The 24,184-nt window shown below is 62.5% G+C and overlaps 1 protein-coding gene across 2 annotated transcripts in view; it reads left to right on the top strand.

The window, feature by feature from the left end:
• Window positions 1-2,010: 2,010 nt before the first annotated feature.
• Igsf21 (immunoglobin superfamily member 21) overlaps window positions 2,011-24,184 on the top strand; it is a 180,155-nt gene continuing 157,981 nt past the window's right edge. Inside the window, exon 1 of one of the 2 annotated variants that reach the window (XM_058571116.1) lies at window positions 2,011-2,063. Coding sequence is in view for 1 of the 2 variants with exons in the window: in XM_046468405.1 (XP_046324361.1) it covers window positions 2,520-2,589 (70 nt within the window). In the remaining variant the exon portion in view is untranslated. Of the gene's footprint in view, window positions 2,064-2,473; window positions 2,590-24,184 lie in introns of those variants that run through there. The other variant, XM_046468405.1, reaches the window with a different exon arrangement.

The following is a 24,184-nucleotide window of genomic DNA, read 5'->3' as shown; positions in this document are numbered from 1 at the left end:
TAGGACCCAGGAAGGACAGTGGACAAGACATAGTGACAGACCCTTGTTCATTGATTGACCCATTCATCCACCATCCAACAGATGTTCACTGATGGCCTACTGTGTGCCTTTGGCTAGGAGAGACCGGTCATTTTAATACAGGGGGATGTTTATAAAAAGTGGATCATGAAGGGCCTGAGGCTGCAGGAGGGTTAGCAAGGTCCCCAGCCCCAGGCCCAGTCATTTGCCCGGGAGCTCCGTCCCTCAGCTACAGGTCTTCCTCCTCACTGTCCTCTCTCCAGACGCCATTCACGGTGGGCACCAGAGTGGCAAGTGTCTGGCGTTCTGCTGCCCCCCGGGGCGCGTTTTTTCAGGGGTATGGACCAGAGCTGGGGGAGCCTCACCCATGAAGGGGGCTAGAATCGTCTGCTCCCCGGGCCTCTCTTCCAATGTCCCCTGCCTGTCTGCCGCTGACTCCCAGCTAGGCCCAGAGAGCAGGAAGGCTGGGCACTGCACGCTCTTAGCTCTTACCTGAGAACTCAGAGCAGCCCCTCCCAGTTTGGTGCCCTTTCGCAGCCAGGGAGCGCCTTCCACAGAGGGTTTGGAAGTGGGGACAGGTTCGTGGTTCTGCTGGCTTTTTGCTGGGCCAGAGGTAAGAAGTGGGGGTGGGGGAGGCAGGCAGGGACTGTGCCCCTTGGCATGCATGGCTGGGTCAGTCCAAAGAGAGGGTGGGGGAGAGGCGACCCCGAGCTCACCCTCAGCGGCTTGGAGAGGTGGGGACTTGGCTGGGGTGGGGATGGAGGAAGCAAGGAAAAGCTAACCCAGGGGAGAAGAAAGGGCCACAACTCCAGTGTGCAAGCCACATCCAGCCCAATCAGGCTGGGAACCAATTAGTCTGATTCAAAAAAAAAAAAAAAATCCACGTAGGGACAAACTGTAATCAAACACCTATTTATAAGGGTTTATTATGATCATTATTATTATTTTACCAAGAGGATCATTCTAAAGCCTGTCAGGTGAACGTATGCTTTCAGATCTTCATAAATGCAAATCGCTGCTTCCCCCAGGGCGAGGAGCAGGGTATGAGCTGCAAACCAGCTGCCTTGGGAGGCCAAGGGAGAGGCTGGGGAGGCCCAAGGCAGGGAGCAGCTCGCTGCCAAGGGGCACCTTTGTGAGTGGCAGCCCAGGGGCCACCGCTGTCCACCCCTGCCCCTGCCCCCCAAGGACTACAGGAGGTGGAGCTGGCTATGTGCCCTGAGGAGGCTGAGACCTCGCCATAGCAGGCCACAGAAAGCGTCCCGGGGCCAGGGGTCTGCGGAGACCTGAGTTCTAAGCGCAGACTCAGGGGTCTTGTCAGTCTAGGTTCCTGCCCCACCATGTTGAAATTCCATGCTCTGCACTTCCCCAGCTCATGGTCCCCAGTTGCCCAGGGATAGAGTGCATCTCTCCTCCTCCCCCAGAGGCCAGCCCAAGGCCCCTCAGGCCAGGCCCCGAGGTGGGCTTCTGTCTGTGGGTGGTGTTGGTGGGAGAATAATGATAAGACCCAAGTCCAGACCTGCGCTCCTGGGGCCTGGAGAAAAGGTGCCAGGAAGGAACAGCCAGTCTCTTGCCCATTCCTGGCTGGACCCAAGAATATGGCTATTCTATGGGGAAAGGAAATGAAGGGTGTCACTCCATTTGCGGGGGATCCCGGGGGAAGGGGACAGTCATGCAGGAAAGCCCCTTAATCCTTCCCATCAGGGCATTCTAGGTGGCAAGATCAGGACCCTGGAGCCACACCCTGCCTGCCTGCTCCAAGGCTGCCTCCTTTCATCAGGCTGGGGGTAGGATGGGGGTGTCCCAGGGACAGGCTGGGTGGAAGGGGATCAGGGGAAACGTGGCTTCCGGAGAGCGGGAGCCGGGTCACCGGGGGGAGGGTCACGAAGCCAAAGGCAGAAGGGAGTTGTGATGTGTGCGCGCGCGGGAGGGAGAATTTAGGGTGGGGGGAGGGGAGGGGAGAGGAGGGGGTGAGCGCTGCTTCTTCTCCCTGCAATAAATCGGCTTAGCGGACGAGAGCCGAACAGCCCAGAAAGGATTAAAGAAAAGTCTGTATAATACAGCGGAGAGCGCGGCGAGGGGAGGGCGGGGGGCGGGGAGAGGGGGAGGGACGGAGGGAGGGCGCGGGGAGGGGGCGCTCGCGCGGCCGGGAGAGGCGGGCGCGAGGCTCGGCGAGCGCGATTCGGCTCCAAACTCCGGCGCTGCCGCCGCCGATCGGACTCCGGTCCACGGTGGGCTCCGTGCGCGGCGAGGACCCGGAGCCTCTGCGCGCCCCGAGGACGCCGCCGGCGAGAGGGTCGCGGCGCCCCGCAGAGCCCGAGCCGAGTGGAGCCCGGCGCCCGGCGGCCCGGCCGCGGCGGCATGGGGGCGCCCCCGCGGCGCCCCGCGCTGCCCGCCACCGCCTCGGCCGGCGGCTGGAAGCAGGAGCGCGCCTGAGCCCATGGCGAAGGGACCCGCCGCCGCCGCCACCGCCTCCCAGCCACCGCCGCCAGCTCCCGGGCACCATGCGAGCCGCCCCGAGCCTCCGCGGCGGCGTCTGCCTGCTGCTCGCCGCGATCCTGGACCTGGCGCGCGGTGAGTGCGCGGGCGCCCGGCGGGAGCCCGGCGGGGGGACGCGCGCGGGGACCGGCCGCCAGGGAAGGGCCCTGGCCCGGGCCACTCCGAGTGGCTCGGGGTCCGATCATCTTTCTGGCTTGCGGGCTTGTGGAGCTGGTTGGTTTGGCGAGGGTGAGGATGTCCCTTTTGGAGTGAGCTCTGGTGGGTCCGTGCCAGCTTGTGTGTGTGTGTGTGTGTGTGTGTGTGAGAGAGAGAGAGAGAGAGAGAGCGTGTGTCTTTGTCGTGTCCATTTTTTAGGGTGTCCGGGAAGGAGCTGTGTGCGGAGAGGGTGCGGGAGGTATTTGGAGATTGGGGTGTGTGTGTGTGTGTGATGGTGTGAGCATCTGAGGGGTACTGGAGTGTGTGGATCAGTTACATGAGGAAGGTGCCGGCGGGAGTGTGAGAGTGTTTGGGGTGTGAGCGTGTGCCAGCTTCTTCATGAGGGTGTGAAGTGTGTGCACTCGTGACATCGCGTTTGAGCGTGTTAAAGCATGGTTCTGTGAGGTGTGGCGTTTCACACGTGTCCCCAGTGTGGTAGGGGTGTGTGACGGTGGCTGACTGTATTTATGGGCACAGGAGGTAGGAATGTGGCACTGAGGCATGAGTGTGCCCATCTGGGAGGTGTGGAGGTGCAGGTGCAGGAGGGTCGTATTGCTTGGTGGGCTGCGAGTGTGCTGTGCGACAGAGCATGGGGTTCTTGTGTGCATGGATGCTCTGGGACTGAGCAGGGGTGCCTGGCTCTGTGTGTGTGTGTGTGTGTGCGCGTCCCACAGTATACTTGGTCCCAGGCTAGGCTGAGTCAACTGGAAGGAGGCCAAAGCTCCTTGGGTCTCAAATGGAGAGCCAGCTAGCCTTGGCTCCACAGCTCCAGGGTGCAGGGTTCGGGACTGTGTCGGGGCCTCCAGCTCAGCGCCGCCTGGTGGGTCTTAAATGGTGGCAGAGTGGAACCTGGTGACCAGGCACCTTTGGAGCAATGAACAGAGAGCAGACGCCAGGCTGTAAGCCCCTTAGAAGGGACGTGGGACAAGCCAAGAGCTGTGGGTGCCAATTTTTGAGGGTCCGGGTCCTAGAAGATCCTTTCCTGTCCTGGGTTCCCCTCTTAAGCCAGTGGCAATTCTGGACAGGTCCAGAATCCTCCCTGCTCAAGTCAGCGCAGGACTCTGTCAAGGAGGTGGGGTCGTGCAGTGGTGTCAAAAAGTAGCCACCGTGACCAGTAGGGCCTGGCCTCTATCCCAACTGAGTGTTGGAGGTGAAGGGTCAGCTCTGACCTCTGCCACATTACTTGTCCCACTGGAAAATGCCTAGCTAGGCTCTGAAAGTGCCTGCCAGAAAGGGGTACCCCCCAAATAACCCCGCCCCCTTCCCCCTTAGTCTTCCGAGAGTGCAGTTTCTGCGGGTGGGGAAGCTGCAGAATTTGAGCTGGGAATGTGGTTGGTCCTGTTGGCAGAGAGGGGGAGGGGCTGGTGTAACCCAGAGAGAAGGCAAGCCTCTACTTCATCCCCTGCCCTTAGAGCGAAAGACTTTGCAAAGAGGATCGAAATCTCCCCCTAACTTTGGGGTGAGGGCTCCCCCCTTCGGATGCCTCTGGAGGGAACGATTATATGGGGGGGGGGGGGTCCGGGTTCCAGCGCTCCCAAAGGGCGCTGGGCTTTGTTGAGACGCACTGGAGCCCTCACCTGGACATTGCAGGGAGCGGGGTTGGGGGCTGGGGACCCGAGGGGAGCACCCCTTCCTCTGCCCCCCGAGTGCGCGGCAGAAAGACGCTGCAGGGGTGGGGGCGGCGATGATGAGAAGAGCTAGGTGGGATCCCCGGCTCCGTCAGAACCCCACCCTGCGAGCTCTCCCGGGATCCCAGAGCAGCGTTCTCCTGGCTGCCCGGCTGCGGAGAGCTGACCGCCGCCCTGGCGCCTCCGCTCCCCGCTCCCCTCGCTCGCCTCTGCAGGCTGCGGGAGGTGGGGGCTTCGGGTGCGGGGGTGAGCGCGTCTGGTGGGGGGGAGCCCGCGCCGCCTGGGCTCCGCGCTCGGGGTGCAGAGCGCAGACCCACATCGCGGACGGGAAACTTTCCGAGCCTGGGGCGCTGGGGGAGGTCCCGGCCGCCGGGCACCCTCTCTTCTCCGCAGAGGAGACGCCAGGGCTGGAGGGTGGGGTCCCCCTTCCCCCTTCCAGTCTGTGCCGGCGATGCCGGGCGCGGGGGCGAGAAGGGTCCTCTCGAGATGCCAGAGGCGGCTGTGCCGGAGGAGGGCGCCCTTCCTGAAGTGGCCGAGAGCGTGCACCTGGCTGTAGGTTTCGCAGGGCCACCTGCCTGGAGCAGCCTTGGAGGAACGAGAGGGTAGAATCCAGGTCCGCCATCCAGAAACGTGCTGGCCCAGTGAGGGGCGATGGCGGTCACTGCTGGGGGAGGGTCATGGCCAGGGCGCCCTTCCCTGCTCTGCCCCAGAGGTGGGTCGGAGTGGGCATTAGCAGGAGGAAGGAGCCGCTGCACACCGTGCTGGCGGGGCCGGAAGATCCTCTCCTGGTTGCCCACCCGCAGCACCAGACGCTCCCGAGGAGAACCCACCTTTCTCTGGTCTCCCAGTTTACCTAGAAGCGCCCTGGGGTGCTTTCGACCCCGCTGGCCCCAGGGAACCATGCCTGGCCACTTCTAGAAAGTCCTGCACTTGTGCCCGTGTCCTGACCCGTGAGAGAGGGGGGACCATGGGGAGGGGGTGTAGGACGGGTCCTTGGACTTGGCTCTTTAGGCTCTGGGGGACATTTTAGGCTGACATCTGTGGGCGGGCAGACCCGGGTCGGGTCTGGGGTTGGGGGTGGGGCGGCTCCGCCACTTCCCGCTGCGCAGCTTGGTGTCAGCAGGTGGGTGGGCTGGAAGGGCTGGCTGGCAGGGCGAGCTGCGAGCGGAGGAGACTGCGGGGGCCGCGCGGCTGGCAGGTGTGACGACTTTGTATTTTATCCTCTCTCCGCACATGCCCCCTCCCCACTCGGTGGGGACTCCGGCATCGCTGGGCTTCTTCTCCAGCCCCAGCCAGGGGACCCCAGTCCAGGGCAGGCAGCTCCGCCCCGCCCCCACCCGGCCCCGCCCCTCGTCCAAACCCCACCCGGACCACCAGGCAAACCCGAGCTTCTCAAGAGGTTGAACTAATATAATTTTTTGCCTATGAAATGCGGAGAATGTTAGAGCTGGAGCGACCTCCGAGGCCTGTCACTTAAGTAGTTCTGCAATGCCCGTTTGCAAGCAAGAGAGCCCTTTCAGAGGGAGCAGATTTCACCCCCACCCCTAAAATCCCCATGCCTGGAGCCGGCTGATGGGCTGGGCGGTACGCGGCAGTGGTCGATGTGGCTGATGAGACCCCACATCGAACTAGCCTTGCACACAAGTCGCTTTAGCAGTCTCGGATTGGTCGCTTCCTAATACCATAGCTGTTTTTTTCTTTTCTTCTTCTTCTTTTCTTTTTCCGGTAGCCCCGTTTATGTGGACCAGCGCAGCTTGTCCAGGGCTGCTGGCTAGCTTTGCAGTCTTGTTCCTGAAGCAGGACGGATCTGCACAGATTAGGAGAGGGAGTCTTCAGATGTGTTAATGACAGAAACACAGGCTGCTTTGGCTCCCTCCTGGTCTTGCCCCAGGCTTCCTCTGGCTTTCCAGTGTTCTCGCTCTGGCTGCAGAGAATTCTTTGAGCAGGGCGTGTGAGCAGAGGTGGTCAGAGGCCATCTAAATGAGGTCTCAGATCCACCTGGCTGCTCTGATTTTGTTTGGAACATGGACGGGTCACACACTTGAATCTTGCTACCCTCTGGCAGGCGGGGCAGAGTGGGGAGCTGGGGAGGGCGATGGAGGAGTTTGATGGCTCTGGTCTCTGGTTCACAGCAGCCCCTGACTTCAAAAGCAGAGGCCAACCAAGAAGAGGCCACCAAGTTGTTGGCTGGGTGTCCTGGAGTCCAGTGGCTATGCACCCTGGGAGTCAGCAGCCCCCCTCTGCCACATCCCCAGGCCCCCCAGGTTCACTTGTTCATGCCCCCAGCAAATGTTTGTTGTACGATCTGCCAGGTGTGATGCTGTGCGTTGGAAATGGGGCCCTGACCGTGGTAGGGAGCCCCAACCTCCGTGGTGCTCACAGCTCAGTGGAAAATTGATTCATGTCTTGGAGGGAGGAAGGGTACCTCAGACCCTAATGGAGCTAGGCATCCTGCCCAGTGCATATCATTCTTGTTTCTTTGAGCCTTACAAGTACTCTGAGAGGTAAAATGAATCCTAGTTTATAGAGGAGGAAACCGAGGTTCAGAGAGGTTAAGAGACCTGTCCAAGGCCCGCGGGTGGTGAACAGGGATTCAAACACAGGACTGCCTCCCTCCCCAGCCTGGGCTCCTCCCCTGTGTGCTTTCCTGTCTCCTGGTGAGAATGGGCCTGGGTCACTTTCTGGGCCCCATGATGGTGGCAGGTGTCCAGATCCCGACCTGAATGGTTCACTGTACCAAACCCCAGGTAAGGTAGAATTCTTTGGTATTGTCATCTTCACAGATGGGAGAGGGAGTGTCCCTAAGAGACACTGTCATCATCAAGAGAATGAATGGGTGTGCACTGTGGGCCGGGCCCATTTGAGCCGAGGACGGATGGGCAGGGCCCACATCTCAGAGGGGGAGGGGCTGGGCGTGCTCCTGAAAGATGAGTGACGGCTGCTCCATCCATCCTCCCCCCGTCCAGGTTCTTTTCTTCTCCTTTTTACACGAATGAGCCAGGTCAGGCTTTTGTGCTGGTGGAGGAGCTGGAGTTCCAAACCAGGTCTGAAGCAATTGGCAGGCAGCTACTGCTGGGGGCAGGGGCGGAGAGGGCCTTCCCTGAAACCATCAGTGTCGGTGACGGTGACAGAAACACATGACATCATGACATCGCCTCCTAAGAGGCGTCTGTCTTCAGGATGAAGTTCCTGGGAGGGAACAGGGCAGTGAGCTCCCACTTTACACCTTGAGTGGATCCAAGAGTGGAGGGGACACAGAAGGAGCCCAAGACATACTGTGTGGAGCTGGGGGGGGGCAGGGGGCTGGGGGCAGGGAGCTAGGGGCCAGAGAGCTACGGGGCAGAGAACTGGGGGCAGGGAGCTGGGGGGCGGGGAGCTGGACACCTGGTCATTACTTCTTTAACGGAGGCTCAGGAGAGAGCCATGTGGGGGGAGCCATCTTTCTGAGACTCAGATTTGATCCCTCCAAGCAGAGGAACCGGGGGCTTGGTGTGTCCGCGAGCCTTTCCTATGTCTCCTAGGCCCACACAGATTTGCTTTGGGGGACCCCCTCCCCAGATTGCACATCGTCTCCGTGGGTGGGACTGTCAGGAAAGGCATCCCTGAGCTGGGCCTGGCGGTCACACTGTCCCTGGAGTCCGAATGTCGCCCAGTCCTGGAGATGGAGAGCCCTGCACAGCCCCCCTTGGCAGTGGGGTCCCCTAGACACTGTGTCACTTCTGGAGGCTGAAGAGGGTCAGGTGAGGGAAGCGGTCAGTAGATGGAAAGCTCTCGGCCAAGTCCTGCAGCTTGGACGCTTGTCACTGTGGGAACGGCGGTGCCAGAGCGCCTCGGGCTCAGGCGGGCAGGTCCTTGGGTCCTTGCCACCACTTCCCTGGTCATTCTATCAATGGCTTTTTCTGGCTTGAGTTGTCAGAGTCAATTTCAGCTGCGCACATGGAACGCGCCTCACTTGACGCTCGCTAGGTGTGACGACTGGTTGTGCTCGCTTGGTGACAGCGGGGGATGGGTCCTGGCTGGCTGGCTGGAGGTGACTGAGCCCACCGCCTGCTCTCTGCCCTTCCCCGAGGCACGAGGCCCATTGTACAAGTCTGAGACCCAAGTGGTTTCCTCATAGTGAAATGTGGGGTGTCGCCCGTCTTATTGTGAACCCCAGCACCCTTCCCACCCGCTCCTGCTGCATGGAGGCTGGGACCCCATTTCCACCCACTATTGAAACTTCCTCCCAAAACCCTTAGTGGGTGTGCAAGACCAGCCAGTCACGTGGGTGGGTGTGAGTCAGCTACCTTTGGTCTCCTGGTGTAGAAGAGAGCAGAAAGTGAAGCTTTCTATATAAGGCTTACAGCATGTGGAATTTAGGCTGGATTCCCGGGTGAACTTCCTGGCAGGAAACACCTGGTCCTGGAACTGTATTTCTCTCCTGAAGACCATTAGATAGAGTGGTGGGGGCTTCATGCCAACCTGGGTTCAGCGCCTGCAAGCTCACCTGCCTTCCTCCCCGCCTGCCCGCTGCCCCATTCAGCTCCGGGGTCTGGAAGGGGACAGGCCAGCTCCACAGGAGCTCGTGAGCTGACAATCGGAAACCTGAAATGGGGGCTGTGGCTGTGGCGGCTGCCTGGCCAATGGCTGTGCCTCCACCCTCCCCTGCCAGCCAGGCAGGCACTGGATCCCCAGTCACCAGCAAGGACACCCATGTGCCCTGGTCACCCAGGGAGACCAGCAGAGCCCCACAGACTCGGCCTGCCCAGAGGCTCCACCTCCTCCCCACTCCTGCCCTTCCTTGGATCTGACAGCACACACCTGCCCTCAGCCAGCCCGGCTCCTGCCTGCCTCCCGGAGGCTGCCTACTTCCTCCTCCTCCCACTCCGCCCCACCCAACACCACCCCACTGATTCAGGTCCCCTCAGAGGGCTGCAGGGACACTGGGGGCAATGCTCTGTTAAAATGCCCTCCGAGCTCTTGAGGGCTGGCATCCCTTCTCCCCAGCCCTGGCACGGGGCCTGGCTCAGAGAACAGGTCTCCTGACGTGTTTGTTGAACGACTGTATGAACAACGTCTCCCTTGAGTTGAGGTTTTGCCCAGATGCTGGGCCCAGGCTTGTGTCCTGGCCCAGCTCTCTCACCTCTGCCCATCCTTTCCAGGGTGAGGATGTCCTGCCCGGCTCTGTGCCCTCCAGCGGCCATCTGAGGGCTGTAACGGTAGCCAGAGGTGGTGGGAAGACCAGATGGGGGGCTTCCGGTTCCCTCTGGGCTCTGCGTGGGGAGGGACCTGTCCCTCACTGGTGATGGGGAGGTGAGAGGAGGCACGGGTGGCAGGGACAGCATGAGGACTTGGAGTTCTCGTTGGCACCGCCATTTGGGTGAGGGTGTGAGGCCTAGAGACACCTGCCCAGGTCGCCCTGCAGGGTTGGCCCCCGGCCTTGTGCGTCCCTTCCCAGTTCTGAAATCATCCTGCTGCTTAGGCCCGGCCGCCGTGGGGCCCTTTCCATCCCGGGCACAGGTGCCTGCAGACCGGGCTCCCGCAGGTCAGGCTGTGAAACCCGGCAGCAGCCCCGGGCAGGCTGGTCCTCTGCTGGCCCCAAAGCCGGGGCCACCGCCTGGCATGGTGTTCTTGGGAGGTCACCAGCCCCGGGTCTTGGTTTCAGTGTCTCCTAGGGAGGGAGGGTGTTGGTGGAGGAAGGAGGCCATGTCTTGGAGCCCCGGAGTGGGCCCTGCTCTCCCTCCTGACCCCAGGGGGGTCGGCTGGCCGTGGAGAGCCCAGAGGACCCAGCCTTTCTTCTCCCTCTGCCAGGGACTGACCAGTCACGCCCTGGGCTTCAGTCACGCCCCAGGACTTCAGGTTGCCACAGCCCCTCCCGATACACTCCTGTGGGGACAGTAAAAGATCACATATAATTAGGTGGCTGACAGGGGAGGACCTGGGGATGACCGGGAAAGGCCAGGAAGACTCTGAGGGTTTGAAGTGCTCCTGACGGTGGGGGTGGATGTGCAGGGCCTAGGCCAGGGCCTGGAGAGGGCAGAGGTGCCGCCCAGGGTGGGCGGGTGGACGAGGTGGGGCAGTGCCTCACTGGAGAGTCTGGGGTGAGGCTGGAGTGGCTGCTGGGGTCCTGCCCACCTGCCTGCCAGGGTCAGGGGGGACCTCAGCTGTGGCCTGGGGGCAGCTACAGAGCTGGGGGCCGTGCCCAGATGGGGCTCCAGGAAGGGGAAGTGGCTGTTCTTGGCACCTGAAGCTGAACACTTTAGGGCCTCCATGGGGTGACGCGCGGTGGCTTGGGTTGTCCAGAGACAGTGGCCTCGAGGAGGAAATGTCGTTTGGGGTGCTGCCCCCTTTGCCCAGTTCATACCTGTGAGGGGAAGTCCGGCGCTTCTCAGGCCCTGGCAAGATTGCATGCCCTGGCCCGGCTGTCCCCACCAAGAGGGGACAGAGGAGGGCCCTGGGGAAGCTTCTAGACCCCCACAGGCAGGAGCCTGGGTCTGACGGGGCCTCAGGTCCCATATACCCCATGGCCCCAGGTGGGGACTTAGGGAATCTCCTCCTTGCCTTCAGCCTTGATTTCTCAAGGACACAGGTGGCTCTTCACGGTGGCTGTGGGAGGGTCCATGGGTGACTCGTGGTGTCCCCACGCGCAGTGCCCACCACACAGTAGAGGTTTGCAAAGTGGTGGCGCCTGCCTCAAGGCGGGCTCCCCTCTGCTGAGTGTGAAGGGGAAGAATTGTTCTCGGAGGAGGGGACACAGTGCGGTCCCCACCCCGGGAACACTAAAGAACCTTCGGAACCCAGGCTTCGGCACCACGGTGTCGGAGCCCGAGGGGCTGGAAAGGACCTTCACCGTCCCCCGTCCATCAGGCAAGGGCTCTGCCCCATTTTAAAGCTGAAAACACGGGGCACGGAGCAGCGCGGGGGCGGGGATGGGTCTGACCCCTGGTGCCCCATCCCGGGGCCCTGCCTGGGGACACTCCCTCAAGAACCCCGTGTGAGGGAGCCCAAGGTCCCTAGAGTTGGGTGGGGACTTGGCAGCGCTCCATGGGGAGCCTCCCCGCCTCATAAGTCACAGGCGCAGCTTGTGGGTCTCCGAGGAGGGCGGCCGCTGGGCGCTGGTTAGTGCCTCTGCCGGGCTCTTCCTCTGCCCTCTTGGCTCTCTCTCTGCAGAGGCACCAGGGCGCCTCTGATGGGCTCATTTGTCACCGATCCTGGGTGCTGGCATCGTCTCCCCAGATGGCCTCTTCCTCCCGTTGCCCGAGAGCCCCCAGAGGAAGGCGTCCATCAGATGCCCTGGCACCTGCGGGGGAGGCCAGGCTGGGCGCGAGCGGGCACGGCCGGGTCCACAGCTCATCGCCCAGACAGCGCTGGGCTGGTCAAGTGGGAATTCAGGCCCCACAATAGCCAAAGGCCAGGTGTCTGGCGCCACAGAAGCAGGTGATGAGCTGCTAATTGTCAGCAGGCACCTAATGTCCCAGGCAGGGGCGGAAGGAGCGAGAGGGGTGGCAGTGACCACCACAGCACAAAGACTGCTTTGTTCACTTCTGCAGCAGAGAAGTGGGTTGGAGCTCAGCGTGGAGGGGAGCCGATGGACGGCAGCGATTCCTAGGGCCTGTCGCCTGGCTGGGCAGCTTGAGGTGGGGTGGGGCAGAGGCCCGGAGCAGAGGGACTGGTTCTGGGGACAGAGAGCCTGCAGCTTCCTGTTTTAGGAAGCAGGACAGGCCCTCCACCCTCCCTCCCTCTCCTTTCTTCCTCATTTCATTTGGGCAACAGATACTTTTTAGGTGCTGCCTGGGGCCAGGCCTGGTGCTGGCTTCCAAAAATCCAGAGGCGAGTGGCTTGCCCTCATGGGGCATCCCCTCTAGGGCTGCAGCCTCTCAGTACCTGGCCACATGTGGCTATGGACGTTTAAATTAAAACTAAATAAGGTTTCTCAGCTCCAGGGTAATGCGATTCAATACGATCTAGTTCCCCGGCCACACCAGACGCCCTTCAAGTGCTCGATGGGCCCCTGGGACATTTCCATCTCTGCACAAAGTTCCACAGACAATCTGGGTCTAGGACACTGCTTCCAGCCGTGGGCAGGCCCATTGCCATAAAACACCAAGGGGTCACCAAGGGGGACAGACAGGCTCAGGCTTTTGCTACTGTGTCTTTAGTGTCCCTTTCCAACGAAGATAATAGGTACAGGCGGCCAGCCTTCCCCGAGGAAGCAAGATTTTCCTACAGTGTTCTGTTTTCAGCGTAATTATCTTTTCCGTCGCCCTCTGTTTAAGACAAGAGATGTTGGTTAGCCATTTGGGGCAATGATTTAAATTCTCTCCCCTTTTTTTTAAAAAAAAAAAAACAGCTTTATTTAAGTAAATAATGAGTCAAGTTAAGGGGAAAAAAATGTTAAGTACAAAGCGGAGCAGGTGGCGCAGAGATAGGGCCGATCTGTGAAGGTGGCGGGTGTGAACGGCTGTGGTGACGAGCCAGCTGGGGTGGCGGGGGCCTCCGAGGCAGGCAGAGCGCGGCTTGAGTTCAGCGCCTCCCTGTGAAAGTTCTGTGACTTTGGGACCAGTTGGTACACTCCCTGGGATCAGGTTCCAGCAGGGAAGGACAAGCTCGCTCTGGGGCACCAGGGAGGGCCATCAAAAGGGCTATTGGCATGGGTTTGGGGAGGCAGCAGGGTGGGCAGCCCTCGGGAGACTGTGGCCTGTGGAGTCGCGGAGAGAGAGGGCTTCCTGACAGCATGGCGTCACTGAGGCACAGGGCTTCCCAACACCATGGCATCCTGAGCAGAGACCTGCAGTGATCTCCTGGGGACCCAGGAGGGAGCTGGAGGAAAACGTACCCCAGCTTCATGTATCACTTACTGGTGCCACCCAGAGACCAACACCCTGGAGTCCATCCAAATGGAGGGACAGCACACAGGAGGTGGTCAGGGGGTCAGTGACTGGGTGCAGCCCTAGCCTAGTTACAGGGACCCAGCTCTGTCCCGTGAAGCCTCAGCTTCCCCATTTATAAGGGGAGGGCTGTGCTCCGAGCCCGACAGAGCCACTGGAAGGATGCCGTGAGACCTGGTGCTGGGACTAGCGGCTATTTCTGTTTTCAGCTCTGACAGTGACAAGGCCCTTCTGCCTGTGGCCCGACCTGTTTGTCAAGAAGTAAAATCTGAGTCTGGGGCTTCGGGAAGGGTGGAGCCGGCATTTCTGGGGAGCATGAATCCCAAGGGGCAGACGTTGGGGGGGACACTGTGGTCTGCAGAGGGGAAGCGCCAGCACCCTGCGTGGCTGGTAGTGACCTTTGTGGCGTCACTCCTGCTCCGCTCTCCGCCATCCCTGCTCCTCCCCGTTCCCGTCCGGTGGGCTGATGGATGGCTCCTCCCCGGGGCGCGCCGATCCGTCATTCCCTGGTCTATTTTCCACCCTATTTCCCACGGAGATGTTCTTTCTCCTCGGATCCATTTAGGTCATCTCGCCTCCCGTCCCCACTGGCTCTTCCCCTGTGCAGCCTGATCCACATTGGTCACCCAAGGGGTGACTGCAGGCTCGCTCCTCCTGGGTGGGAAAGCAGGTACTCTCCGGCCTCCAGCTGCTCCTGGAGGAGGCTGCCCCCCGCTTGCTGGTGGGGAGAAGGGAGGAGACCGGGAGGGTCAACACTGGCCACCGGAGCCTCCTCCAGCACCACTTCCCGAGGCATCTCCTCGGAGGGGAGTAGCTGGAGTCCGAGGAGTAGCCAAGTGGTCACGAACACTCCTTGGGAAAGCGTCCCCCGACAGCTCCCTGGGCCCCAGCGTCTGAGTGGGCGGAGGCGGCCCTCCTCTTGACCCTCCATTTTCCCTGGCCGGCCCCCCTCTTCCACCCACCTGATAGTTAAAATTGACTTTGATGAGGACTGATTCTGCCAGTTGAGATTCATGAGACGCTCCCCATTCTGTGCTCGGCTGAAATTGCCGTGACAAATGCCAGTGGCGATTTCTTCCCCCGCTCATCTGAAGTGCTCTGGGCGAGACGAGTGCCCTGCCCCTCACCAGCCTCTGCAGGTCGGCCTGGCCGCTCCGGGGCCGGGACCTCAGGAGGCCTGGTGCTGCCCGGGGTCAGGACTCCTGGTGGGAGTTCTGTCACCGAGTTGGCTGAGGTGACGTTCTCCAGGAGCTCAGTGGACTGTGACGAGGACTCCTTGCAGCGTCTGCAGGGGGTCCACCGTGGGGGGCCGCTGTGCCCTGTCAGCCTGCTCAGAAGGTTCTGGGCCACCTGAGAGTCCCACTTCCCTGGGTGGCAGACTGCGTGGGGACTCTGCTTGGCACCCCTCAGGGTGGCCCAGCCTCCCGTCCCCTTGCGGCCTTTGCCGGGACCCCACGTGCGAGCTGCCGTCGACATCTTCATTTCCTGAAAGTCAAGTTTAAGTCGATTCCTCGTTTGGATTTGTCTTTTGCGGAGGAGCGGGGGTGGGGGGGGAGTGGGGCACAGGGCTGGCTCCCCCGACTGTCCCCGAGCTCCCTGGGTGGACGTGTGGCTGGGTTTTAAGCAGCTTCCCCTAATCCGCCGCAGCACCGCGAGCCTCTTGCCAAATGCCAGCTTGGAGGGGTGGCCACCCTCGCAGCCGTGTGCCCGGGACCTGGTTTCGGTGGCTCCATGGGCTTCCTGTCACTCTCTCACCCCCCGCCCCGGGCTTTGGGACCCTCCCTGGAGGGACAAGCGTGGACAGCGGGCACCATGACGTGGAGGGCGAGCCCTCGATGTGCATGGCATCCCCTGTAGGACTCGGGGCGCCCACCTGTGAATTCCTGCCTTTGAGACCAGCATCTGGCTTGCGGGGGGGGGGGCTCTGGTGAAGAGTGACCTGATAGGGACAAGGGACTCCAACGGCCGGGCATCCCCTCGAGCCCAGAGGTGGCCTGTGTCACCTGGGCCCAGCCCCGTGCTAGGGCTGGAGCTGCAGAGATAAAGGACACCGGGTGCCTGTCCCCAAGGTGTGCCCAGTCTCTGGGCGGTGGGGGGGGGGGCAGGCCAGCAAATCAGTCGCAGCGTCGTGTTGGGAATTCCAAGGGACAAGAGCGTCCCCGTCCTGGGGATACGGAATAGGGACTAACTCACGGGCCCGGGGCCTGGCCAATCGCCAGAAAGGGCAGCAGGTGACTGGGTCTTGAGGGTCGCGTTGGAGTTTGCCCAGGGCAGAAGGGCGTGGGGGGATCCCAGGAGGGGACAACCACAGGGGCAGTGACGCACACCCTGGAAAGGGCCTGGGCCTCTGGCGGTGTCCTGAAGGGGGAAGGGTGTGCGTGTTCCAGGGTCGAGGTGGGCGGCCGCCGACACGGGACATGGAAGGAGGGCGTTTGCCGGAGCAGCCAGTCCTGAGTGAGCTGGAGGTCCTAGGTGGACCCCAGGTCCGCTGGCCCCACCCAGGCAGCTCCTTTCCTACTGCTGCCGAGGGCCCCAGGCGGACAGGGAGGGGACGGGTGTCAGGGCAGGAAGTGGAGCCAACTCACATCCAGGTCCCCGTCCTCGCCCCGCAGCAGGGACAGCCACTGGGGCAAAGAGCTGCTCTTAGCTGTGAGATCTGGAAGGATTTGGACCTGGAGTCCAGAAGGGGTGTGGCTGGGTTGAGCTCATTCCCCTGGGGCCTCCCTGGCCTCGCCTGGAGAGTGGCCCCCACAGCGAGCTGGCTGGGCCCTGGGCACTGTGACACCCTCTCAGCCCCCAGGTCTATGCTGCTCATACCCCTGTTTTGTAGAAGACACAGCAACCCAGAGAGGTTAAGACAGTTGCTCAGGGTGGCACAGCTAGTGAGTGGCCGTGCTGAGTTTTGAAGCCATTTGCCCTGGGTTCTGGTCCTTGCCCTCCCCGTCCTACTTGACCTTCTGTGACCTCCCTTCCTGACCTATGTGGCTTGCGTGGGCTCTGGGCCCTGGGACCCCATGGCTGGGCTACTGTGGAAGACCGCCAGCCTGGGCCCTCCCGGCTGCGGGGGTCCCTGGGTGGTGGCTCCCTCTGCCCACTTCTCTCTGGCCTTATTATTATTATTATTATTATTATTATTATTTCTTTCCTGTTTGCTTCTGAAAGCTCCCTGCAGGGAGCGCACAACCCAGCTCTTTAAAATTTAAAGGGCTTTACTTGAACAGCTTCTTCCCGCAGAAGGGAGCCGGCAGAGGCGCGGCCGCGGTTATGTGTCGTGTGCAGAGTGAGGCTGAGCTTGGAAGGTGTGCAGGTGGCCGGGGAGGCGGGGCTCCTGGCAATGACCCCGGGCGAGGGCACTCGAGGGGTGGGCCAATCTGGAACCCCAGAAAGCAGGGCCTTGGGGGGAAGGCACTGCCTAGTGTGGAAGAAGAGGGGGATGGATGCCCACGGAGGGGACCCGTGGGGACACATAAACGTGTACAGGAAGTCTAGCCCACCTGTGCCCCGAGATCCCCAGGGCTTTTGCACGTGCTGTTTTCTCTCTAAGCCCCTCCCCCTTTGAGGAAGCCCCCTCTGTGCTCCTCAGGATTCACTTCTCACCTGAGACACCACTGCATCCATTCGTTCAATAATCCCCCCGGGCACCTGCTGTGGCTGCAGCACCTGTGGGGACGGGTCTGCCTGCCCCGGCCCCTGCACAGGACCTGGCGCAGACCGGGCACCTGTAGGCGCTGGGGAGTTGACGGGCTGTGGATCCTTCCAGGCTCCTTGAACTCTGAGCCCTTCGTGCCTGGCGGGGCCACGGCCCTCCAAGGAAGGGGGGACTCATTCCTTTCTTCTTTGGGCATCGGTCTGTCCATCTGTCCACCCGTCCGTCCACTAGACAGAGGTTCGTCTGGCACCCGCCACGTTCCAGGTGGCTCTGGGTGCCTGAGACACAGCAGGCCGGGGGTCAAAGCCCCAGGTGCCCTCGGAGCCCCCGAGCCCCCGAGAGCGGTGACGTCAGGCCAGAGGAGGGGCCACAGGCTGCAGGGGGCAGGCGGGGGGCCTAGTGACCAGGTCCACTGTGTCCCGGGCCGCCCTTGGTGACCGCGGCAGAGCCTGGTTGGGAGGCCGGGCAGGCGTCTGTGGTGGTCAGGAGGAGCCACCGTGACGGGGACGCCGGCCAGGCCTCGGGGGACGGCAGGGTTGGCCTGGCCCAGTGTTCCCAAACCGCGTGCCTTGGAACCCCACTTCCGAATGTTCCCCAGGCCACCGTAGGAAGGGGGTGTGGGCCAAGACGATCATCGGGGAACCCTTGTCCCCCCGTCAGGCCAAGAGCCCTGCTTTGCCTGTTGTAGGGGCGGAAGCCTGTGGGCCTACTGCGTGCCTGGGAGGGGCGCCGCCACTGAGCCCCGCGAGCCCCCTAAGCTGTACCCCGGATTGAGCTCAGGCAGCCCAGAGGGGAGTTTGGAGTTGGGCCGTGGGTGGTGGGCCGGAGGCCTGAGCCTTTCTATTTAGGTCCTTATGAGGAGACCCCGTCACCTGCTGCCCTTCCTGGGGTCAGCAAGGCCCCGGGCACGTGAGTCAGTCCCTATTCTGTGTCCCCTGGCCATCAGCAGGAGGGAGCCTCCGGTTACTGCCTCCTGAGCTGGGAGGAGGCCCTGCGAGGGCCCTGGGCTGGAGGCCAGGGCCTGTTCCACCCTCACGGGACACCCCCTCCCCCGTCCACTGCTGGCCGGGCCTGTCCCACCCTCACGGGAGCCTTGAATTACAGGAAACTCTTGAGGAGCCACGCTTCGTTATGTTTTATTAAAGGTGCCCGCGTAGGCTCCGCTGGCACAGCTGCCGGCCCGCCCCGCGCCCTCCCGCTCCGAGCAGGGTCCAGCCGCGCAGGAATCCTGCAGTGGGCAGACGGGACAGTGGAATGACAACCTCGTGTGGCGTTCAAGCACCCCTCGCCCTGGCTTCTCCAGCTGTCCCTGAAGGGGATCAGCTCAGAGAGGTTGAGGGATGAGGTCCACGTCACACAGCACGCCAGCTGACCCTCACTACCTTCTGACCCTCCCCATGAGCTCAGTCAAATCCGAGGTCAGGCCAGGTGCCCCCCAGGCTGGTCATTTCTGTCCCCCGATGGCCACAGGGGTGAGTGGCCTTCCTCTTAGCTGCTGTCCAGTGGAGAAGCAGCCGTCCCCTTCCCGGCTGGAAGATGCCTTCCTGGGGTCACGGCCCACCTGGGGCTCAAGGGCAGCTGAGTCACCTGCTAGAGGTGTCACCGTGGGTGAGGCCTGTGAGGTCATCCCTGGGCCGCGGCTTCCTCCTGAGAACCGGGGTGATGAGCTCTGTTGGGGTGGGGTCACCACTACGCAGCACCTGGGGCCACGGGTTTCCTTGGCTCCTCCACAAGGGAGCGTGGCCTGGTGAGGAGACTCCTGCTCGCATCCTGCCAGGCGCCTGCCGTGGCGGACGGTGGCGGAGAGCTTGTTACCGTTCACCAGGTTCCGCTGTCTCCCGCCTTGTGCTGGGGACACGCGGCACAGTGGCCCAGAGCTTGGGTCTCGTGGCTGATGGTGCCGGGTGGGACAGGAGTGAGCTGGGGACAGGGGTCCTGGGGCAGGGCGGCTCCTCTGGATGGAGGCACTTTCAAGGATGGCTTCTCAGAAGAGGCCCCCCCACCCCGCCCCAGCTGAGCAGGGAGAAGAAAAGGATCAGGAAGGTCAGGCTGGGCCCCTGGGTTGGTGTGCCCTGGCCCGGGTGCCAGAGTGTCACCAAGTCCTCCTGGTGGCCCTCCCCTGGGTCCTGCCCCATCACGGGGATCTGCCTGTGCTCCCCTGGTGCCTGTGTGCTCCGTGGAGGTGGGGCTCTTTGGGGTGCTCTGCACCTGCCTCCAGACCTACTCGGGGTCCTGCGCCCTCTCCATGTTGCAGATGAGGAGACCCCGGCTCGGGGACACCCTCGGAGCCGGCATCTCTGACTCTGACTCACTTTGAACTCGTGGCCCACAGGCTGGGCCACCGCGGGACCCTCTCTCCTGGCCCCCTGGCCGGGTGGCAGGGAGCCGGGAGTATGCCGGGCCGTGGGGGCCGGCGGGCGAGGAGGCCGAGGTATTAATTAGCAGTTACTCCCCGGCAGCGGGGAGATGGATGGAGATGAAGGTGGCGGCCGCACATCCGTTTTGTAGCAGCTGAGAAGCGACAGTAAATCAGGAGGAATCGATGCTACGAGCGGGAGATATGCTTTCATCTTATTAGCCGCAGAGCGTCCGGAGCCAGGAGGGGCGTCCCGCACTCGGGCCTGGGCCACGGAGGAAGGAGGAGGCCACGGGGCTCGGACCAGCTGGAGGGCACTGGCCAGAGGGAGTGGGCCCCCTCCGGGAGGGACCGGGACAGGAGGGGTGGAGAGGGAGTCCTGGGCCAGCAGAGGGACGCTGGTCCTCCCAGGTGTCTTGGCCTCAGATCAGTCCTACTGTGTGCCCTGGTCTCTGAGTTTCACGCTCGGCCCGGGTGGGACTGATGCTGGCACTGCGCGCCCCGGGTCAGGGCCTCGCCGAGCCTCCGCTGTGGCAAAGGCAAGACTGAGAAGCAGGGCGGCAGGTGGCCGTGAGGAAGAGGAAGCGTGTGATTCGGGATCATCTTTAGGAGATTCGTGGCAGGTGCTGGTCACATTTTAGTGGCCCGACCTTGCACATTCCGGTAGCCCAGGACAGTGGGCACCTACCTTGTCCCCAAGCACAGAGGATGCATGGCTCGAGTTGGGCCAGTATTGAGGCAGGACCTACAGGAGCCCGTTAGGCCCAAGGACTGTACCTCTTGATCTTGGGCTTCCTGTTCCCGCCGATTGTGAACCAGCTTTTTTCTTTTTTCCCATTATAAAAAACCCCGCTGGTGGCACTTTGTTATAGTAGCACCAAGGGGATTGAGGTGGCAGGATCAGGGACAGCAAGTAGAAGGACTTGCTCAGACCTAGCAGGGCTGGGATCTGACCCCATTTCTGGACGCTAAAAACCCACGTCCCTTCCACTGTAGCAGAAGCTGCGGGAAATCCCGCGCACCCAGCCTGAGTGTGGCCGGGGGTCTGGGGACAGCGCTCTTCCTTCCCTCCCAGTTCAGCTGGGCACAGCAGGGCCAGGAATGGCCTTGGGCAGGCGCCTGGGGGAGGAGGACATGGTGGGAGGCACCAGCCTTCCGTCCCGCCCAGCCTGACTCTGCCCTCGCTTCCCACCGGATCTCGGGGCTCCTCTGTCCGGAACATTCTCTGGTCTGTGCTGTCCCTAAGCTCCGTTGCTCACGGTGGCTAATGTGGCCTGACTGTCCAGGGCAAGGCCAGGCTGCGGGACTGGGTGTCCACGTCCTCACTGACTCTTCCTGGGAGGAGAGGGGGGTCCCTGTGGACCGGGAGAAGCCTGTGCAGAGAGACAGCTCGGCTGGGGAAGCGTCCACCTGGGGCCTCCTGTCCTTGCTCGGAAGGAGGTGTTTGTGTTTTCTTCTCCTTTGGTCCTAGAAACAGGAGCCACACTGGGAACCGCAAGGCCCCCTCCTGCCCCGGGGGTAGACATCAGCCCTCCTGTTCCAGCGGATTCCCTGACTCTCCAGTCAGCAGGGGATTGTCTTATCAATCAAAGGATAAGGGGTGTTGGACTCAGGTTCAGATCCTGATCTGTCTACCCGCTGTGTGACTCCAGGGAAGTTACTTCACCTCTCTGAGCCTGTTTTCTCAGCGAAAACTGCCACAGGCCGTTGTTATAAAAATCAAATGGTATGATTCTCTCTCTGCCCTCATTGGTAGAATGGTGTCTGGTAAAATGTGTTCTACACGCTCGGGGGGCCTTGGGGCCGTAGTCACGGTACCCCAGGATTTCACTGGCTCAGACGTCTCTGGATTTCACTAGGCGCCTCCTTCGCTCAGGAAGGACCCGTGACAGGCAGCCAACTCCCCTCCACGTGGAGACGCAGGGGTCCAGCTCCTTCCGATAGCGGTCGGTCCTGCACGGTCCCCGGGCCCATGGCCGCTCTCTCCAGCTGGGGGAACAGGAGGGAGGAAGTCGGGAGTTTCCACTTCTACTTCCTGTAGTTTGTGTCGGTGCCTCACCCTCCTACACCTCGGTGGCACTCACTGTCACACACCCGACGGGCACACACGTCGCCACGTGACTTGGGCAACACGTTTTCTGCTTCGTGAAAGCCGGGAGCCTGCCGTGTCCGTGGCCTGCCGTCCATGCCCTCTCGCTGGCCACGGCTGCAGCAGGAGGAGCGGGAGGTGGGGCGCTGGGCGAGAGGTGGGGGGTCTGAGTGGGACTGGAGGTGGCCCCAGGCCCAGTGGTTTCTGGTGGCAGCTGCCTGCGTCCAGGCTCTGGCCCGGGCTGGGCTGGGCAGGTGGACGGCGGTGAAGCCGCAGTTCCCGAACCAGCCCCACCCCCCCCACCCCACCCCCCGGGGCCTGCGACCTTGACCACGGGGCCCCACACGGCGCGCGCAGCCTGCCCAGCGCAGGGTGTCCGTGTCTGCTGGGCAGAGGCCTCAGGACCTTCGGGAAGGTCAGTACTGCAGCTCGAGCCAGGGCAGCTTCCGTCTGCAGCAGAGGGATGCCTGAGATGACCCGGGCGCTCCCTCCAGGCCGGGGAGTGACCCAGTCACTCATCCACCGACCCTGGGTCCCGGGCTGTCCGGAAGGAGAGGGGAGCCCCCGCCCTCACTCAGGGCACAGGTGGGTGGCTCTGCGCTCTGAAGTGTGACAGGCGTCCCCGTGGTCCCTGTGGTTCCCTGACAGTGGCCAGGGGTGCTCCTGGCTTTGCGCTCTCTCTCCTGGTGGCCTCGGGCCTGGGGACAGAGAGACAGGCGAGCAGGTGGGGGCGGGGCGGCGGAGCTGCCAGGCCAGAGTGGATCTGGCTTTAAATTCTTAACCTAAATAGAGTCACACTCGTCCCCTCTCCCTCTGGATGCTGCGCACTTTTTTGGAGCAATTAAGGAAAAGCATAAATCAGCCCGGGTTTAAAAGCTCCGGCTGCCTCCGCGCAGGGCTAAAATTAGCGGCTCCGTGAAGGCGGAGGGCGGAGGGGGCGGGAGCTGGGTGGCCTCAGGACAGCCACTCACCAGGCCCCGGAGCCAGCGCACCCTTGCTGCCCGCCTCCCTGAGGGCCCGGTCCAGCCCCCGGCGGGTGGAAGAGATGGGTGTGTGCAGCGGCTGCAGCCAACCCAGCTCCTCCTCCCCACCCCCGCTGGGTGGCCCTGGGCAAGTCACTCCAGGACTCTGAGTCCCCAAGTTCTGCATCTGACCCTGGGTCTGCGGCCCACCCCTCGTGGGTGGTCCAGCGGGATCACGCGTGGCCGGAGAGGGGCCTGGAGAGCTGCTCTCGGGTGCCGGGGAGTGTCCCTCATTGAAGCCTTTGGCCGGGGATGGGCTCCTGGGTTGATGGTGGTGGTGGCCCCAGCGTGTCCCTCTCTGGCCACAGCCGAGAGCTGGGTAGGCGCTCTCCAGAGCTCCCCCTGTCCCCGGGGCTGATCACGGCCTGGGTGCGCCCAGCACCAGGAGAGGCCCTCGGGCTGCTCCTGGCTCCTCTGCACCCCCTTGGCCCCCCCCGCAGAACCCCATTTCCTGGGGAGCCGAGGTCGGGTTCCGCTCCTGCCCTCTGGTCCCCCACGGGCCCCGCCCCGAGTGACGGGGGGGAGTCACCTCACCCTCTGAGCCCCCAGACGTCCCCTCCTCTCCCAGGAGCCGCCCCTGCCCCCTGGTCTGGCCCCGCCCAGGTCTGGATGGGACCCCCCCGGAGGTGAGTGACCGCTGCTCCCCTCTCTCCGTCCTTCTCCCGCCTCTTACCTCGGGGAGCGCTTCGGCAGACACCGTAGCCCGCGCAGGCAGGGCCTTTGGACAAACACCGGGCTCCTCCCGGCCTCGGAGGCTGAGCCGCTGCTGGGGTCCTCTCCTCCCCCCGGGGCCGTGCAGCCTCTGGCCCCAGGAGCCACCTGCTGGCCCCAAGAACCCCAGGGGCTCACATCCAGGGGCTCCCCCTTGGGGACGTGCAGAGCGGTGGCCGGCTGCCCTGCCCCAGCTGCTCAGACCTGGGCCTCGGTCACGGCCAGGGGAAGTGCTCCACGGGGTCCCAGGGCCCTGCCTGGAGGCCAGGGGCGCACAGCGGCTGAGGTTGGTGGACATTTTTCTGGAGGCAGACAGCTGTCAGCAAGGCTGCGTTCTCCCCCGGGCCCTGGGGGCCACCTGCTCCCGGGCACCACCCCCAGGAGCCGGTGCCCGGGTCCCGTCAGAGGTGAGGCCCCAGACCCTCCAGGAGTGGGGTGACTTCTTTTGGGGAGCTGGGGAGAAGGTCACATCGTCAGGTGCTTCCTGGGGTCAGGCCCTGGTCAAGGTGTCTCACATGCCCATCTCCCCTGATGCCCCCCGTGACGTAGGAACCATTCTCACAGACGAGGAAACCGAGGCTCTGAGGTGCCCCCACCTCTGGTGAGGGTCTCGCCAGCCGATCTTTTCAAATTTCGTATCCAAACCCTCTGCCCTCTGTCTAGAACTGTCCATGGCTCCCCAGTGCCCTGCCACAGCTGTACCAGGTCCTGCGGCTGGTGAGGCCGTGCTGGATTTCGTACCTAGGGTAGGAATGGAGATCTAAAAAGAATCCATGACTGCGGTCCATCTGCGTGGACTTCTACCACGTAGGGAGGACCCTCATGTATCGCAGCCCGAGGTCCTACCACAACCCTGCGAGGTAAGCAAGACAGGTGTTTATTTAACAAATATTTACATAGTACTTTCTGCGTACCGGGCACACTTCTAAGTGCTTTATAAATATTTTTGTTTGATCAGCGTTAAAAATTCTATGTGTAGATTTTACTCTTCCCCCATTTTTGTACACGTGGAAACGGAGGCACAGAAAGGTTAAGAAGCTGACCCCAAGCTGCACAGCTCGTCAGGGACGGGGCTGGGCTCCACCTCCAGCGGTCCAGCTTGGCTCCTACCTCTGCTCTGCTGCCGTCTTGGCCTCTAAATTTTAGACAAGGG

This window comes from Marmota monax, unplaced genomic scaffold (assembly GCF_021218885.2).
Source record: "Marmota monax isolate L192 unplaced genomic scaffold, Marmota_monax_Labrador192_F-V1.1 WCK01_AAM20220418_F8-fsc00008, whole genome shotgun sequence".
NCBI lineage: Eukaryota > Metazoa > Chordata > Mammalia > Rodentia > Sciuridae > Marmota > Marmota monax.
Note: the sequence above shows the minus strand (reverse complement) of the source record. Positions and strands in the feature narration are given on the sequence as shown.